This window comes from Garra rufa, chromosome 12, assembly GCF_049309525.1.
Source record: "Garra rufa chromosome 12, GarRuf1.0, whole genome shotgun sequence".
Lineage (NCBI taxonomy): Eukaryota > Metazoa > Chordata > Actinopteri > Cypriniformes > Cyprinidae > Garra > Garra rufa.
The window spans coordinates 47,224,601-47,243,254 of NC_133372.1; the positions used below are offsets into that span (position 1 = coordinate 47,224,601).

General features: G+C 40.7%; 2 protein-coding genes across 2 annotated transcripts in view; one reads left to right on the forward strand and one right to left on the reverse strand.

Annotated features, from left to right (window-relative positions):
* The window catches only part of LOC141347643 (peripheral plasma membrane protein CASK-like), a 47,349-nt gene that overhangs the window by 3,198 nt on the left and 25,497 nt on the right, over positions 1-18,654 (forward strand). The window contains exons 2-10 of the mRNA XM_073852627.1: positions 4,501-4,616; positions 7,702-7,819; positions 8,354-8,431; positions 8,526-8,598; positions 14,076-14,178; positions 14,294-14,469; positions 15,766-15,888; positions 16,041-16,124; positions 18,210-18,309. Coding sequence (XP_073708728.1) covers positions 4,501-4,616; positions 7,702-7,819; positions 8,354-8,431; positions 8,526-8,598; positions 14,076-14,178; positions 14,294-14,469; positions 15,766-15,888; positions 16,041-16,124; positions 18,210-18,309 — 971 coding nt within the window. The remainder of the gene's footprint in view (positions 1-4,500; positions 4,617-7,701; positions 7,820-8,353; positions 8,432-8,525; positions 8,599-14,075; positions 14,179-14,293; positions 14,470-15,765; positions 15,889-16,040; positions 16,125-18,209; positions 18,310-18,654) is intronic.
* Positions 10,111-13,699, reverse strand: LOC141347277 (probable G-protein coupled receptor 34). The gene is made up of 2 exons (XM_073852289.1): positions 13,527-13,699; positions 10,111-12,241 (listed from the first exon to the last, which is right to left on the reverse strand). Exon 2 carries the CDS (start codon positions 12,151-12,153, stop codon positions 10,990-10,992), a length of 1,164 nt encoding a protein of 387 aa, XP_073708390.1. The 5' UTR covers positions 12,154-12,241; positions 13,527-13,699; the 3' UTR covers positions 10,111-10,989.

Consider the following 18,654-nt stretch of genomic DNA (forward strand, 5'->3'; position numbering starts at 1 on the left):
TTATTAATGATGATAAATATTTCTTCTGGCCAGTGCTGTTTAACCGGTGACGGGCCTCACGGCGGCAGACTCTAGTCTGCGTTTGTCTGATTTCGGAGGCGTTTGGACGAGGCTCATCCAGTCTGTTTTCATGATTCACTGACCTCTAAACAGTACAGTATGTTCATAGTAAATGAAGGACAATTAAAATCCCTTTGACTAATGATGTGGAGAGCTAGTGTTTGATTTCACACACACATCAGATCATAAAACATGATGAAACCGCAGACGTGTGTTTGTGGTCAGAGCTGTTGTTGTGTTTGATGGGTTCAGAGATGTCAGGGTGCTTGACTGTTCTTAATGTTCCTAATTATTATGGTGGGATAAATGCTGTGTATTGGTTTTGCAGGACCAGCGTTTTGTATTGCGTTCTTTGTCATGGCCCATGTCATATTTTGGAGCACATTTCTATCTACATGGACATATTGAAACTAGAGCCCGACCGATATATCGGCAGGACGATATTATCGGCCGATATTAGGCATTTTCCAAACTATCGGTATTGGCATTTATAATGGTATCGGCTGTCGTTCAGCCGCAGCATTAACGAGTCACATAATGGATATAGATCGCTAAATAGTAGGTTTTAGAAGCCAGAACTTAACAGAATTTGTCTCCAGTCCTATTCAAAGTTATATTTATGAAGCTTACCAAGTCTTTTAAAACTGGTAACTTTGATTTGGTTGTTGTTGTTTTTGTGTTTTTGTTCAAAGGACTTTGTTTCATATCTTAAGTTTTTTTTTTTATTTATCAGAACTTTAATATATTTTGATGTTCCTCTGTTCTGTTGTGACAATAAAAGAAACACGTTTCTTTTTAAAATGCATTATCATATTATGTTAGTTAAAACTCATAAAAAACTACAAATAACTAATGTTAGGGAAATCTGTTAATGTTTTGTTGTGTGTTTCTGAAATTAAAAAAAAAAAAATAATAAAAAAAAAATCGGCTGATATATCGGAATATCGGATTTTAAAACCAACAAATATTTGAATCGGTATCGGCCTTCAAAATCCAAGATGTCCTTCTGTCTTCAGTTGCAAAGAAAATTAAGCAATGTTTTTGAGGAAACATTCCAGGATTTTTCTTCATATGGTGGACTTGAGTGGTGGAGGAATAAGGGTCTTATCTAGCGAAACGATCGGCCATTTTCTTAAAACGATAAAAATGTATTACTTTTTAACCACAAAAGCTCGTCTTGCACTAGCTCTGTGATGCACATTATGTAGTCATGTTGGAAAGATCATGCATGATGTAGGCAGAAGTACTGACCCAGTGTTTACAAAGAAAACATGCAAATGCAAAAAACAGTAATGATGTCAGAGTTTTTTGCCCTACCCTACCTTTTTGAACGGAAGTACACAGATAAAGAAGTAACCGTGCATGACCTTTCCAACATGATTACATAATGCATTCTGCAGAGCTATACATTTTTATTTTTTATTAAAAAAAAAAATCGTTTCACTGGATAAGACCCTTGTTGCTCAGCTGGGGTCATGTAGAGCCCTTTGAAGCTGCACTGAAACTGGGGTTGTTTGGACCTTCAACCCTTTGGCTCCCGTTGATGGAGAAAAATCCTGGAATGCTTTCCTCAGAAACCTTAATTTCTTTTGGACTGAAGACAGAAAAGCTTGAACATCTTGGATCACATGGAAGTGAGTAAATGATCAGGACATTTGAATCTGGAAGTGAACTAATCCTTCAGTTTATAATTGTGAATTTATTGATTTGAGTCTCAGCTGTAATGTTTTTAATGGGAATCTAGGTAAGTATTTACTGGCTACTGTTTGAAATTTCCCTGACTTACGTTAGGGTTAGAGATAGAGTTAGGGTTAACCCTAACCAAAACTGGGGTTGATTATTGAAGCACATAAGAGCCTGACATGTTCTCAGATATCAGTCCTCAGTTTCAGCATTTAGCGGTAAAAATGATGAGCTGCAGCTTGTAGAAATCTGGCCAAAAGCCTACTATATTCCTTTATTCATGCATTTTGAGAAATAGACAAATGAAATGGAAGCATTACAAATAATACAACCTAACTTTTTCAGTAATTGTGATTATGATTGACGTACAATAGCTTATGATTGTCATTGAGGTCTGAAACAGTGGTGACCACTCGAGGGCTTAAAATGAGTTAAATTATATTTCATTCAGTGCTGTCCTGATGAAGCTCTCATGTCCATCTGTTCCACAGGCTCTAAATAACTGAAGCGACACACATGATCCTGTTGATGTTTCTGTCCTTCTGAGGGTGTTTGTTCTTGTTCATGAGTTTTGTGATGGTAGTTTTTGCGTCTCTGTTTGTCCTGAGCGCTTAAACTGTTCTTCAGAAACTGTTTTCCAGCAGGTTATCCAGCATCTTGTGCACATTTGAGATGATTGAGGGACTCAGACACAATTATTATAAAAGCTGCAATCGTTCTGCAAAAGCTCTGATATTCAGGAAGGAAACACTACATTAAGTCACCTTTATTTCTACAGCAATAGACCAATTGTAAGTGTGTAAACATTTGGGATTCACATTAGGGTTGCAGAAAACCCAGGAGCGATAGCCTTTATGGCTAGAGAATTACACGGATACAGTTAGATTTGAAAAGATTAAAGATCATATTGATTAGATATAATTTTCAAAATGTTCTCCGCTTATTACATATATTCCACAATTCTGGCTTTTCTCCATCAGAATTGACAAGCTGATTATTTTGAGTTAAATCGAGTTATAAAGTCCAAATTAGGAGATATAAACTTGCATTTGCAAGAAAAAAAAAGATTTTATGTGAGATAAAATAAATAAATACTATGTAAATATGTTTGAATATCATTTCATGCTGTAACTGTAGGGCTAATACAATATGTCTTCTATGAACAGCATATGTGAATATTATGTAGATCTATTGGTTAAATCAAATGTATGCTTTAAAAGTAGAGTAATCATAGCAGTTTGTCCATTTAAACGTCTGCGTTTAGCTTCAAATGGCGTCTTTGAGAAAATAATTAGCATTCTGATTTTGACATCAAAAGGCGCAAAAATATATATTTTTCTCTTATTCCATGGATTTGCCCATTTACCTCCACTTGTTACCAGTGTTTTTCTGCAACCAACCACTATGGGCACACAGCTGCAGCTGCTCTAAATTTGTCTATACAGATTGTTTCAAAACAGCTGTAGTTTGCGTTCACACTCATTCGGTCGTGTGTGGGATCAGCTGGTTGGGTGTGATGTGATGTGGACGGTCACTGATGTGATCGCGGGTCACTAATGGCTCGTCACAGCAATCGCTGAACCTCTTATCAATGATTCAACATGTGAAAGCGGATACTACACCTCAAAAACCCTCTCAGCCTCATCCATATTTCATGCTGTCAGATGGAGTCGTTATGATGGTTGAACCGGATTGTGGTGAAAATGTGTAGCGTTTATACCGTGGTAGATTATTAACAATAACATCACCGCTTACAAATTTGGACTGGCATGAGGAAATGATTACAGACTTTTCATTTTTGGTGTGTGTGTGTTGTGTGTGTGTGTGTGTGTGTGTGTGTGTGTGTGTGTGTGTGTGTGTGTGTGTGTTGTGTGTGTGTGTGTGTGTGTGTACCTGGTATTCATCACGTTGTGGGATAGGAATAGCAGTAGATTTTGACCTTGTGGGGACATTTCTCAGGTCCCCATGAGGAAACAGGTTTATAAATCATGCACAATGAGTTTTTTTGAGGAAGTAAAAGTGTGCACAATCTCCTGTGAGGGCTAGGTTTAGGTGTAGGGTAGGGTTAGGGCGATAGAAAGTACGGTTTGTACAGTATAAAAACCATTACGCCTATGGAATGTCCCCATAAAACATGTAAACCCAACATGTGTGTGTGCGTGTGTGCGTGTGTGTGTGTGTGTGTGTGTGTGCGTGTGTGCGTGTGCGCGTGTGTGCGCGCGTGTGCGTGTGCGTGCGTGTTGTGTGTGCGCGTGTGTGCGCGTGTGTGCGCGTGTGTGCGTGTTGTGTGTGCGCGCGTGTGCGTGTGCGTGCGTGTTGTGTGTGTGCGCGTGTGTGCGCGTGTGTGCGCGTGTGTGCGTGTTGTGTGTGCGTGTTGTGTGTGTGTGTGTGTGTGTGTGTGTGTGTGTGTGTTGTGTGTGCGCGTGTGTGCGCGTGTGTGCGTGTTGTGTGTGTGTGTGTGTGTGTGTGTGTGTGTTGTGTGGATGTTGACGTAACGGCTCTTCGGCTCAGCGGTCAGTGGATCATGTGACCTCAGATCTGAGATGTTTTGTCCATAAATAAACCATTGAAAGCTGAATCCAGCGCTCCAGTGTTGGCCCGTGCTGAATCTCAGAGTTTCATCCGCCGGGATGTTTTCCACGTTATTCCTAGACTCATTCCCTGATCCGACACAGGCTGTAATTGTAGCTGCGGTTCTCTGCTGTAATTTGCTCTGTCTGCTTATTTTCCTGCGTCTCTGTGTGGCGTGGGCCGTAGTGTGGATCCGTCGGGTTCATCTGAGATGTTTTCTGGAGTCTGGAATGGTTTTGGTTTGCTGGAGGTGAAGGGCTCAGATGTTCCTGTTGTCTGGCTGAAGGATGGAGATGCTGAAGGTCAGACCACCTCAATCTGGATTTCATTCATGTCTGGATTGTTCTTTGCTTCACTTTTTAACTTGTGTTTTATTTTATACCTGTGGTTAGACCATTATAATGGTCTGTCAGCAGTAGCTCTTCCCTGCGGTCATGAGGCCGGTTTGTGTTCAAATGTGAACCGTTCTAGACTAAACATGAACTTTACTGAGGCAGACCTGCTTGATTTCTCTCGTGTTGAACATCTAGTGCAGGGAATGCTGGGACGTCCTGATTTCTAATGGTGTTTGTGTGTGAATCTGCTGATCCAGCGTTTCTCCAGCATCACAGTCTCTCTCAGGTGTTCGAGCGTCTCATGCGTCTCTTTGTTCCAGATGTTTTGCGGTCAGACAAACACGCCAGTCCTCTAGATCTCTCCTCTGAAGATATTTTAGCATCTTAATCGAGGCCGTCGTCTGAAGTGTCATTGTAAGTGTTTGTATTGACGTCTATAAAGGGATTCAGCAGGTGCTTGATGTCATTCTTTTTATACAGGACTGTGTTTCAGCTCTCAGTTGATCTCATTTACTGCCAGTCAGCAGCTTTATGGACATTCCTGATCCTCACATGGAAACTAAATGAGAGCAGTTATTTACTTATTTACCTATTTATATGTATTTGCTTATTTTTTGGTCACAGTGTGATTTAAAAAGTTAGTTTGTTTTATATTTATATTTATATTATAAGATGCATCAGACTATCAGATGTTCGTGTGGATCATCAGGACATTAGTGATCACTAACAAACTACATGAGCTCCTCTGCTGGTGATACTAACAGACACTAGTTAACACATGACCATGATTTAGTCATCTGCGATTCATCTCATAAGTGTGTCATTAATATAATTCACTTTCCGTTTTAGAAAACTTGCATAGATTAATTACTAGATTGTCTAAATTAGATTATTTAATAAAGTTTACCGTGGGATCTGCTGAATAACGGCACACTGTCATCTGCACAAATCAGCTACTTAAGACTGTACTATGGTAAATGCTTTCATACTCTGGTACAGTTGTAGTGTCTGTGTCCTGAACATCAGGCTGAACAGAACTGAGAGAGAGAGAGAGTGTGTGTGTGTGTGTGTGTGTGTGTGTGTGTGTTACTATGGTATGGGGACCAAATATCGGCACAAGTATGGTAATACCAGTACACTTTGACCTTGTGCGGACCAACAAATCACGGAATTTATATGTTTTGATGATCTAAAAATGTCTGTAGTTTTGTGTAAGGGGTAGTTTTAGGTGTAGGGTTAGGGTAAGGGGATAGAAAATACAGTTTGTACAGTAGAAAAACCATTACACCTATGGAATGAACCCATAAAACATGGAAACACAACGTGTGTGTGTGTGTGTGTGTGTGTGTGTGTGTGTGTGTGTGTGTGTGTGTGTGTGTGTGTGTGTGTGTGTGTGTGTGTGTGTGTGTGTGTGTTTTATAGGCGTGTGTCTCTGTTCTTTCATTTGCTGGCGTGTGGTTATGGTTTTCCCAGAAATAGCCCTGTGTGTGTGAGATATATATGTATATTAGGCCTCTATGATTTCCACCATGTGGAAAGTGTGGATGGAATCGCGGAATCCAGTCATAAAAATGGAATTTACAGCATCACACAGACTGTAATGGAATCTGGCAAAATTGGTACAGCAATAAAGTATGGTGATATGGACTAGTATCTGTGAATATTAAAGTACAGAAAGACCTATATTGAAATATAAAGTGTTTGTGAATGAACGCCACAGGTTTGCTGTAGTACACACTAAAACACGCGTGATGCTCTCACTGTATGAACTATATGAACACGTGAACTTCAGAGCTGCTCTGGCAGTCATTTCACTGTTTTATTTGAGAAAGTCATCATCAAATACACACACAAGCACAAAGATCTTCACTACAACCCAACAAAATAAAGGTTTAGTTTAACCTGAAGAAATCATGACAGAAATGCACTCTATTGCCAGAAGTATTTGGACACCCCCTTCTAATGAACGGGTTTGACTACTTTTAGTAATTTCCATGAGGCTTATCTTAATGTTTAAGCATATAATGATATTCTAGAAGATTGTGTGCTTCTAGTTTTACAGCAGCAGTTTGGACAGAGCCCTTTTCTATTCTAACATGATAATGCCTCTGTGTATAAGGCAAGGTTTAAAAAGAAATGTTTAATTCATCAGTGTGGAATAAACTGACTGGTCTGCAGAAAGAAAATTCTGAACACCTCTGGAGTGACTTTAAATGCAGACCTGAGCCAATAACTCATCACTAAGCACCAATGACTTGTACATATGGGTACAGTCATTTTAGACACTTCCAAAACTAGTGCAACAGAGATGGAAATACAATCTTTAAATACGTTCATTATTTTTCAATTCTTGTTGCCACAATTTTAGAAGTGCCTTTTTCTGTTCTAAAGAAGGGTTGCCCCAATACTTTACCAGCACATATGTTTTCAACATTGATAATAATCAGCATATTAGAATGATTTCTGAAGGGTCATGTCAAACTGAAAACTGGAGTAAGGATGCTGAAATTCAGCTTTGGTCACGGCAGTTTCAGTTTAACAGATATTCTCACAGAGAAAAAAGTTATTTTAAATGGTAATGATATTTCAGTGTTTTAACTGTTTTTGATTAAATAAATGCAGCCTTGGTGAGCAGAAGAGACTTCATTAAAACATTGAAATATCTTCCCAACAGTAGTGTACTAGTACTACTAGACTACAGTGATGTAAGTGAAGGTGGTTTGTAAAAATGTTGAGTGCTGAATCCTGCACAGTCCTGATTGTATTCTCTGTGGTGGTTAATTGCTGCTGCTGATGATGGGGGTGTGTGTGTGTGTGTGTGTGTGTGTGTGTGTGTGTGTGTGTGTGTGTGTGTGTGTGTGTGTGTGTGTGAGACGCTCCACAGCTCCCTCTGCTGGCGGCTGATATGATCTCAGTGACGTCAGGCTCATGATTGCACATGTTCTGCTGTGCTTCAGCGTTTATCTAGTCACACTGATGCGTGTATCCTGTTATTAATGCATCTGATCTTCAGCTTCAGTATGGTAATGAATCCGTTAATGATCTTCTGTGTGTTCCTCATCAGATCTGAAGCGGGAGGCGAGTATCTGTCACATGCTCAAACATCCTCACATCGTGGAGCTGCTGGAGACCTATAGCTCTGATGGGATGCTCTACATGGTCTTTGAGTTGTAAGTGTGTGTGAGATCCTATAATATTACCACAATGATGCTTTTCAATGAAAGTAAAATAGTTTATATATCAAATAACCATGTACTGATGCCTATTTTTGTACAATCCAGTGAATAAAATGCTTCATTTCATTTGAGTATTTTTTCTTTTTATTGGGAACTAGAGTGACCTAAATCAAAATATGATTTATATCAAATTTAATGAATCAGTGTTAAAACAGTTTCCACATTATACTAATGAAAATAGTCAAACACACATTTCAGACTACGTTCTGAATGGATGAGAAACGTAAAGCCATGCAAATCTATATCAATATATTTTCCTAAATTCTATATGAATTAGAAAAGTTGTGTTGTTGCTTAGAAACTGTAAACCGCTAACTCAACTTTACAAGCTCTCCCGAATCTTGATTATCATAGGACCTGTGTTTTGATGTTTCTTCATCGCTATCATGTGTAAATGCATCCTGTGCGTTATTAAAGCGCATGTCTCACACGCGTGTGCCGTGGTGACGGTCGTGTGTCTGTGTGCAGTATGGATGGAGCGGATCTGTGCTTTGAGATCGTGAAGAGGGCCGATGCCGGCTTCGTCTACAGCGAGGCGGTGGCCAGGTGAGAGTCACTTCCTGTTGACGTCACACACGGTCGGTCTGCTTCCACTGGTGATGATTTGTGCTCATTCTGTGTGTGCTGTTTGTGTTCTCAGCCACTACATGCGACAAATACTTGAAGCTCTGCGCTACTGCCATGATAACAACGTCATACACAGAGACGTCAAGGTAAGACTCGTCTGTGTCTCAGATCGATTATTACCCACTAACCCTAAGATCGTTTAAGTGAGCAGCTACAGTACTTCAGCGCTGTTGCGTTCCGCCTTCTCAGGATATTAAAAAATAATTAAATTGATAAAACTTTGCATGCTGTAGTTTACACAGGACTGGCGGAGAATGTGCATTAATACACCTTTGTTATATGTGACCCTGGACCACAAAACCAGTCTTAAGTCGCTGGGGTATATTTGTAGCAATAGCCAAAAATACATTGAATGGGTCAAAATTATTGATTTTTCTTTTATGCCAAAAATCATTAGGAAATTAAGTAAAGATCATGTTCCATGAAGATTTTTTGTAAAATTCCTACTATAAATATATCAAAATGTAATTTTTGATTGGTAATATGCATTGTTAAGAACTTAATTTGGACAACTTTAAAGGTGATTTTCTCAGTATTAAGATTTTTTGCACCCTCAGATTCCAGATTTTTTTAAATAGATGTATCTTGACCAAAAATATATAGATGTATATGACCATGTATACATCTCAGTTTTGTAAAATTTAACCTTATGACTGGTTTTGTGGTCCAGGGTCACATATATGTTACGTGGTATTATTTTAAAAGGTTAACTGTTTTTGTAATGTTAAGGGAAAGCACCTCTGCAGCGCATTCTTAATAAGAGAAAGGTGGTAATTTCTGCTTGCTGCAATAAATCACTATTTTTCTGCAGTGACAGAGATGATAGACAAGATGTTATAGAATAATAGTTTAATGAAAACCTAATTTTGAAAAAAAAAAAAAATTGTCATTCTACCTATTTTCCAAATTTCCTGAAAACGTCCCAGCGCGACATCCGGCGGGTTTTCCCAGATCGCATCTGGTGTTTATCCTTGAACGGTGCACTGCAAAAAATGCTTTCCTACTTAAAGTTTTTGTCTTGTTTCTAGCCCAAATATCTAAAAAATCCTAAATTAAGAAGCGTTTTTTAAACAAGTTTTTTTTTTTTTGACTGATTTTTTTTTCTGAAAAAAAAAAAAAGATTTGATTTAAGAATTATAAGATATTTGGGCTATAAACAAGACAAAAAAAAGTAAGAAAAGCATTTTTTGCAGTGTGTAACATGTTCTGTGTGTGTGTTGCGGGGGGGTTTACTTTCTTTCCTGCACCGCTGTTACAGCACATTACGCTCCATGCATGCACTTTACTCTACATTACTGCTCTTACTGATGACTGCATTAGCACACATCTCCAATTTGACTTTGATGCAACATGGAACTTTTGCATTATTATTGACACTTTTGTGTCTTATTTTAATACTGTAAGGTTGCTTTGACACAACTTGTATTGTAAAAAGTGCTGTATAAATAATCTTGACTTGACCTGACATCTATTTTACTTTCTACTTTGCTAGTAAACCTCAAGTAAATTTAGCCAAAACGTGTGTCCTTTTCATTGTTGCATTTTTTTGAGGCATTGGCCAGTTATCAATAAAACAGAAACACTGTAGATACTCTCAATAAGGCTTCTTTATTCCCCTGTTTAATATGCTCTTAAACAGGACATTTACTCTTATGCATTTGACAGACACTTTCATTTAAGATGTTAATGTTTATCGTTTAATGCATTCACTGGGAATGAAACCCATGACTAACGTTACTCTGCAGTCTGAGCGACATGAATTTAGAAACAGTCAAAAAGTCAGTCGTGTGAAGATGATCCTCAACAGCTTGTGTCCAGCGGTCACGAAGGACTGAGATTCTCTGGTCAGAAGGCGTCGGAACCATTGACATAAGCTGCACCACAGGACATCAGGATCCCCATCTAAAGTGGGATTATTGTCAGATTGGTAGATCAGATGGACACTGATCAGTTGTGTCTGAAGTTCAAGAGATCACAGACTCTGAGTTCGGCAGCTGCCGTCTTTACAGATAAACATGCTGTGTGAGATCAGACTACCGCTGCTGAATTAGACCAGTTTCCTTTGCACAGCGCTGTTGTCATAGAGGTAACAGTCTGTAACATGTTGAAGTGTAGCAGAGGAGGTGCATTAGCTCTCTTCCTCCAGCAGGAGGCGTCCTTCATCCTCATGTCTCAGTCAGTGTCTGCTGTTTGTGCGTCACTGCAGCTGCCTAAAATACGTGAGCTTGAAAAGAGTTTGAGATTTCAATGACAGTAATGTCTGAGATCTTTTCAGATTGATTGAAGAACTCAAGCCAGAGGTGTGGTCATCTCCTGCGGTTGTGGCGTCCAGCCATATATACCTCATATTCTCGCAGAAGTGCTGTCTCAAGAACTTTCCCATGCAACGTTCACAAGCCAGTATGTGGGTCAAGGGTGAAATCTGGTGAACTCTTTCGTCTCACGGCGCCGCTCCATCAGTTCGACAGAGCCGTGATCTACGGACAGGACTCTCCAACGCCGCCGAAGGCGGGTTTGGACCGGAGCGTCGCTGTGATGAGTCCCAGGCTGCCTCTGGGTGTGTTCAGCACTGCCGCGGTGGAGGCGTGAGACACGGACGTCCTCCGAAACTCCGTGGTGGAGCTGTTGGTCATCGCGGGTTCGTGGTGCAAATGGAAGAATTGCGACAAGGCCTGAATCGTGGCCTTGCGCACCGAGCCCGAGAGGATGAAGTACATGACGGGGTCCAGGCAGCTGTTAAGAGCCGAGAGCAGCAGCATGATCTCGTTGGTCAGGTCCATGAGCCGCCGCGTCTCACAGCTGATGTCCCGGAGCTGCGACGCCACGTAGAAGCCCCTGAAGGCGTGATACGGCACGAAGCAGATGGTGAACAGAAGAGGCACCACGAAGGACTTCTTGGCGGTGCGGGCGTAGCGTGACGCGTTGGGCAGGTCGGGTTTGTCCCGCGAGGCTCGCAGCAGTCGGCGGGCGATCCGTCCGTACGATACCAGCAGCACCACGAACACCAGCCAGAACACCGCCACCATGAACAGGTTGAAGTAGGCTTTGCCGCGGGCGTGCTTTCTCTGCTTGTACTGGAAACACTTCCCCGTCTCCTCGTTGCCCTCGGCCAGCGCGATCATGGGCACCACCATCATCAGAGAGACGCCCCACAGCAGGCCACAGGTTACCAGACTCCAGCGGCTGCCCCTGAGCCACCGCGGCCCGCAGCCCCTCTGAGAGCCCCTCACGCCGATGATCTTCAGGTAGCGGTCCAGGCTGATGAGGCCCATCAGGGTGATGCTGACGTACATGTTCATGTAGAACAGGTTGCCCACCGCCTTGCACGCCCGCGGCCCCAGAGACCACACGTTCCCCTGAGCGTGGTACAGCACGCGGAAGGGAAGACACCCCAGCAGAACCAGATCCGCCAGCGCCACGTTGATGAGGAAGACGCGGACGGAGTTTCTGCGTGAGTGAAGGAAGAGGAAGACCCACAGAGCCAGCAGGTTTCCTGCCAGGCCGAACAGGAAGATGAGCGAGTAGAGCACCGCCAGCGGGAGCCGCAGGTTCTCCTCCTCCAGGGGACACGAGCGGTTGTCGGGCGTCGGCGAGCCGAAAGTGGGACCGGTGTAGTTGTCGGTCGGCCAGGCGGTGCTCATTGTGTTTGGCAGGATGTTTTTGTTTTTATCTCCTTTATTAGCGGTTAGGGTGAAGTTCACTGAAGTCCTTCGGCTCCAATCTTCAGCTCTGGGGAGAGAAACAGCGAGTCAGACACGTTTTAGTCTACCGTACTGAACAACAGGGGAAAATTCTTTCTCGGCCCAATGAAAATGAAACGAGAGAACGCTCTGGCTCCAGAGGAGGAGCGTAAATCACGGTCGGGCAAACGTCCCAGAAACACACTCCGGCTGTCGGTTCGGACGCCTCGTCCGGGAGCTGCTCTCGGGGAACCGCGTCTCGCTTCAATTTTCCATTCCCTATTCGCGGATCATTTTAGCTCTGTTAAATTATTTCAAGAAAGCTGGAATTGCTTCGCAGCTCTTGTGTTTGAAGGGGTCTGTAATAAAACTGAAGGATTGGCTGTTCTTGTATCTTTCATGAATGTGTGTTTTGGGTCTGTAGGAGGTGGATGGCTCATTCTACAGCTGCACTGGGATCGACTTCATTTGCGCTGAGCTGCTCTCTACTTCCACATCTCATAACCTTCATAACCTTGCATTTTATGTAAAACCATAATGATATTTCGTACGTATTTTGTACAATGCATATTTATTTTGCAATTACAATGCTTGTATTTCCCAAGTACATAAATACACACACATGTGTATATACATTTATTTATATATATATATATATATATATATATATATATGAACAATGAACACAAAGTTGAGTCTAATCTCATCTAATTTCCTGCTGAAGAATGACAGTCATTACACTCTACAGCAGTTCTGTATTTTATATCACTACCAGTAACATGATTCAGTCACCATCACTTTTTTTCTTTGCACTTTTCTGTAGCGTTGTGTTATTTCTGGTGTTTGCGATCTTTTGTTTTTCTCGTAAAACACTTCTGCTTATATTATTGTTAGTTGTGTGTTGCTCTGAATGAAGCCTTCTGCTAAATGAAATAATGGTGCAACGAACTTTATTTCACATAGTTGTATAAATTTTGTAATGTAATTGATTTAAATTTGATAATTATTTGATTTTTAGGCTGTAAATAGTATAATTAAAAATGATTTCACAATGCTTGACACATTTACGATCACGAGGACCTTCAACAATGTGTGCTAAAATAGTTTTTACATTAGCATATTTTGAGTTGCTAAAACGTTTTCTTCTAAATCCTGAATCTGTTTTCAATGTGATCCTCTGCTCATTCTAGAGGAGTGACCTGCGTATTTTCTGACACTAGTATGAATTATATTCATGCACGCATGTTTGTTTTTTCATATTTTTCTGCATTTGTAGACTGACTCGCACACACACTTTGATCTCAGACACACACAAATGCAAAAGTTCTACTCACAGTTTTGCATGTTAATTCCTTCATTGGCACAAACCGCTGCAGCTGCACATTTATCCATTTAGACAGAACACAAAGGTTTTGGTCTTTAAGATCCTCTTTCATTCCTCCACGAGCGTCTGATGGGTTTCTGCTTCCCGTCGAAGCGCTCAGAAGCGTCTGTCCTGCCCTCTCTCTGTCTCTCTCTCTCTCTCTCTCTCTCTCTCTCTCTCTCGTTCTCTCTCTGTCTCAGTGTTTGACTCTTGAGCACACACAGATGTTAATGTGTTCAGTGTGTAGTCTCAGCTCCACAATAATGGCGTTAGATGAGCCGATGTGCACTAGTTCAGCAGTGCCGTATGTTGTAAACTCCCTTTAGTTTGTGGTTTGTGTTGAACCGCTGTATTTACATTATTCCTATGAAGGGTTTGTTCCATGTATCCTCTTTTCTCACCTCATTCTTACAATCTCATAGAGTGAGGGTGACATGAGAACACATGTGGCTTTATGTAGGACACATTCAGTGGTTTCATGTGTGTGTGTGTGTGTGTGTGTGTGTGTGTGTGTGTTCAGCCTCACTGTGTCCTGCTGGCCTCTAAGGAAAACTCTGCTCCTGTCAAACTGGGCGGCTTCGGGGTGGCGATTCAGCTGGGCGAGTCGGGGCTGGTGGCTGGAGGTACGTGTGCGTTCGCACCTCAGCAGATCGTGTTTACAGGATGTGGAGACGAGCAGCCCTTTGCTCTGATTTGTTCTAAAGAATCAGGCCTCTTTGTCTCTCTGTGTGTCTGTAGGTCGGGTAGGAACCCCTCACTTCATGGCTCCGGAAGTGGTCAAGCGAGAGCCGTACGGGAAGCCGGTGGACGTATGGGGTTGCGGGGTCATTCTCTTCATCCTGTTGAGCGGCTGTTTGCCATTTTACGGCACCAAGGAGCGTCTCTTTGAAGCCATCGTGAAAGGAAAGTACAAGGTACTGCGTGATTGACAGAAGCATGTCACTGGTTCAGACGTCAAGAGGGCTAAAGTCACGTCAGGTGGCGTCTTTAATGTCAGAACCTTCCACTGGTATTTGGGGCAGAATGAGAAGTCTGAGAAATTCCACTGTCTTTCAAAGAGCAATTCTAATGTAACTGTAATTGGCAAAGCACAGTATTGCATATGTGTGGAAAAGAGTTAGAATGTTTTGTGACAAGCTGAGAACATCTAGGATTGAGAGAAAAGAGGATTTGTTTTATGCAATACAGAGATGTGTGGATTAAAACTATGTAGAGTCTATGCTCACTATGTAGAGCACTAGATCAGGCACTTCTGAGGTTCCACATCAGTTTAGACACTGCTTGAGAATAAATCTGTCTATGAACACGGGAAAAAATTTTTTTTACTATTACTTAGTATTTTTGTGTTGTTTTCTAAAATGTGTGAATCAAGATACATTTACTTGAGAAGCGAAATAATGTAAGATATTGTTTTCTGAAAAATGTATCAAAATAGTGTTTTTTTTTTTTTTAATACAGAAAAAATCTGCCGATGGGGCAAGAAAAATCTTGTTTTCCCTTTGAATCAGATCTTTATTCTTGTTTTAAGAAAAACTAATTTTTATACATTTTTTAGAAAGCAAGACTTAAATAATAATTTAGTCACCTTGATTCTTAAGTAAATGTATCTTGATTCAAGAATGTTTAGATATTTGAACTAAAAAAACTATATTTTTTGAAGTGTGTTTTCCAGTGCAGATATCTAAAAAATTATAAGATAAGAAGTTTTTTTTTTTTTTTTTTCTGAGAAATTTATTTAAAATGAAGTGTGGTTATAATTAAAACATAAAAATATTCATATTAATTATATTTGTATTTTAATTTAATTATTAATTTATTAAGAATTTATTTAAGAATTTATTTATTAATAAAAATAAGTTTATTTCTCTGACCCCACTGACAGATATTTCTTCTTATTTTATGCTGACTTCATTTTCATTGTGCATCACAATAAATTAATCTTGTTTGAGTAGTATTGAGATATTTGTATTGGAAGAGCATTATTTTTGCATTAAGCTCTCTAGTCTTCAGAACAAGGGCCAGTTGCATAAACTGCTTAGACTTAAAAATTCTTAAGTTAGTCATGTAATTTTTTTCTTCTTCTAGTTACGAAAAGGTTGACTGGTTTAATTTGAATTAGTTTACAAGAGTCTCAACATAGTGACTGCAGCCGGATGAAGCGGTGGTCCGGTCCAGTGGTTTGTGTATTTCAGTCTGGTGTTTGTTGTCAGATGAACCCGAGGCAGTGGGGTCAGATCTCTGAGAGCGCTAAAGACCTGGTGCGGCGTATGCTGATGCTGGACCCGGCCGAGAGAATCACCGTCTACGAGGCGCTCAACCATCCCTGGCTCAAGGTCACACACGCTAACTTCCCTCCTGCTTCTATTGTCTTTAAAATGAACCTGATTGTCATTTCTCTCCTGTAGAAGTCACTTCCTGTTTGTGACATTTAAGCGTGGTCTCGGGTTTAGTTTGTGCGTGTCTCATGTTTGTGCGTGTCGTGCAGGAGAGAGATCGCTACTCCTACAAGATCCACCTTCCCGAGACGGTGGAGCAGCTGAGGAAGTTCAACGCTCGGAGGAAACTGAAGGTATTTACTGTCATTGTGCAGTAGCTCATCAACACACCGAACCACACGTGTCCAACGCTGATCACTTTCACCGCATTAGTTTAAGTCACATTTTAGACGTCTGAATTGTTTTAGTCTAGTTTTACACTTAAAAAAACAAAAATCATTATATTTTAGTAAACTAAAGATTTAGATTTAGCAAACTAAAATCTAGATCATTTCAAAGCATTAAGCATTTCTCTAAATTGTTCAAACTTATTATACTTACGGAGATATTAAAGTTTAAACATGCAACACAGACACAGATTTAACTGTTAAATATAACATGACTTTATTTGTCTTGAAATGAAATCGATCCACTTCTCATTTAAAAAAAAAACAGGAACATGGCCTTATTTTCAATGAAAGATCACTGGTTATATATATTATGTATTCTTTTTCAACTATTTGCATACACCGTTCTTTAGGCTGCTGCCACTTTAAAGGTGCCATAGAATGCATTGATACAATATTTTAAATTGTTCTCTGATATCTACATAGAAGGAATATGGCATAGGAAAGGGCAAAAATTCTCTAGAAACTGTTTTACAGATCCATTTACAACCCTAGGATTTGTCCCTAGAATTAGATGCTCTGTTATTGCCTTATTTGGAAGCTTCATGAATATTAATGAGGAGCTCTGCTCTGATTGGCTGTTTCACAGAGCGGCTTATTTCAGTAGCTCACACATGGAGGAAATATATATTTAATCACAAAGCTCGAGTCTCTATTAATATGCGGGGCATTGAAACTGCTGTTTGAATGCAGGATCATTTTACTCTCACTTTTGAGATTTGAGATCGCATGTGCTGTGTGTAACGTTATACTACAGCGGCAGTACTTACCACATATTTGACAAGTTTAGATGCTTGTTAGTGATGCTCAGGATCTGTAAATCATTCGCCATCATCCGCACAGTCATCTCTCTTTACTCTGTTTATATGGTAAGTGAAACCTTATGTACTTTAATGTAAAAGGCTAGTGCCTTTAGTGGCTCGTCTTATTTTATTAGAACGCCTTATTTGTTTTCCATGCCTTTCTGAGTACAGACACCAATCATCCCTGCACTTAACATCTCCTGCACAACCTGGATCATGACATTTATTCCCGTGATCTGCCATTTTCGCTATTACCCTCGCTTTGTTTTTTCACAATATCCTACCTGCGGAACGTCTGATGATTGGTCGATGCAAATGTTGGGGGCGTAACTATTAATGATTGCGAATATAACATCATAGTCTGTGTTATGTTAGGATTAGCCTTTTTTCAGTGGTCTTTTGCAAACAGCAGATTTATATAAGAAGGAGGAAACGATGGTGTTTGAGACTCATGTCCATGTTCACAACTGTTATTATTCAGCTATGCCAAGGTAAATACAGTTTTCCATACTATGGCACCTTTAAGACTGATTCAATAGACTGATACACATCAGATATTCTCCTGAATGTTTACGTTCGTTTAAACAAAGTTACACTTTTTATGTAGTTACTGTTTTATTTTAATCGTCAGTTGTTGATGTTGAAAACTATCGTCCACAAAATAGTTTAATGTCATTCAGAAACATTGAGTTCGATATCAGTGAATAATTTGGTCTCAATCTACTAATAATCAGAATAATGAAAACTAGACCATAAAGTACAGTTTCCACCTTTTGATCTCCTGTAAAATGATTTAAGAAACCGCATCCAGTAGTCAGATGTGGTTGATGGGAATGTATTGATCAGAGGGTGACCTGGAGCAGCGGCGTTAAACAGATCTAACTCTGCAGCAGTTTGAGGTTAGCGAGAGTAAAGTTCTCATTGACAGAGTGTTGGCCACATGAAAGCAGGGGATGTTTTGTTCTGGTTCATCAGAGATAGGTACGTGACGGTTGGAGCCCAGAGGAATAGAGAGCTTTGAAGAGCCTGTGTAAAGGTGAAGACGTGTGGTTTGATGATCTAATATGTTTGTGAGATCTCTGGAGTGCAAATGTCAAACGTCTGCGGTTCTTCAGGATGATTTAGTCAAAATGCCCTGTTTGAGTCTGAGGCTGTAATGAATGAGTTTGTGTGCGTATGTGATTCACAGGGAGCCGTCCTCGCCGCCGTCTCCAGTCACAAGTTCAACTCGTTTTACGGCGACCCTCCCGAAGACCTCCACGATTTCTCAGACGACCCCACGTCTTCAGGTACGTCCCCCGCATGGGAAACGACTGCGTGGAGCTCCGTTCCAGTCATTTCTGGGTTTCAGCCGCTTTATCAGTCACTCTGAGAGTCTAGTGAAGTTTGAAGAGCCTCACGGTGACCTCTGCTGATCTCGGGTCCGGTATCTCGCGAAGGCAGCGCACAGAAAACCGTTCACATGCTGAACACCATCATCAGTCTTCATAGTTACAAAAAGCGGCGCGAGCTAATGAGCTGCCCCTGGGTTCTGTGGAGATCAGTAAGCATTCGGATGTGGTTTTATTTCATGACGCACTTCAAAACACTGTAGAAAAAAACTGGGTTTCCAGCTCTTTAAAAACTTTTGAATT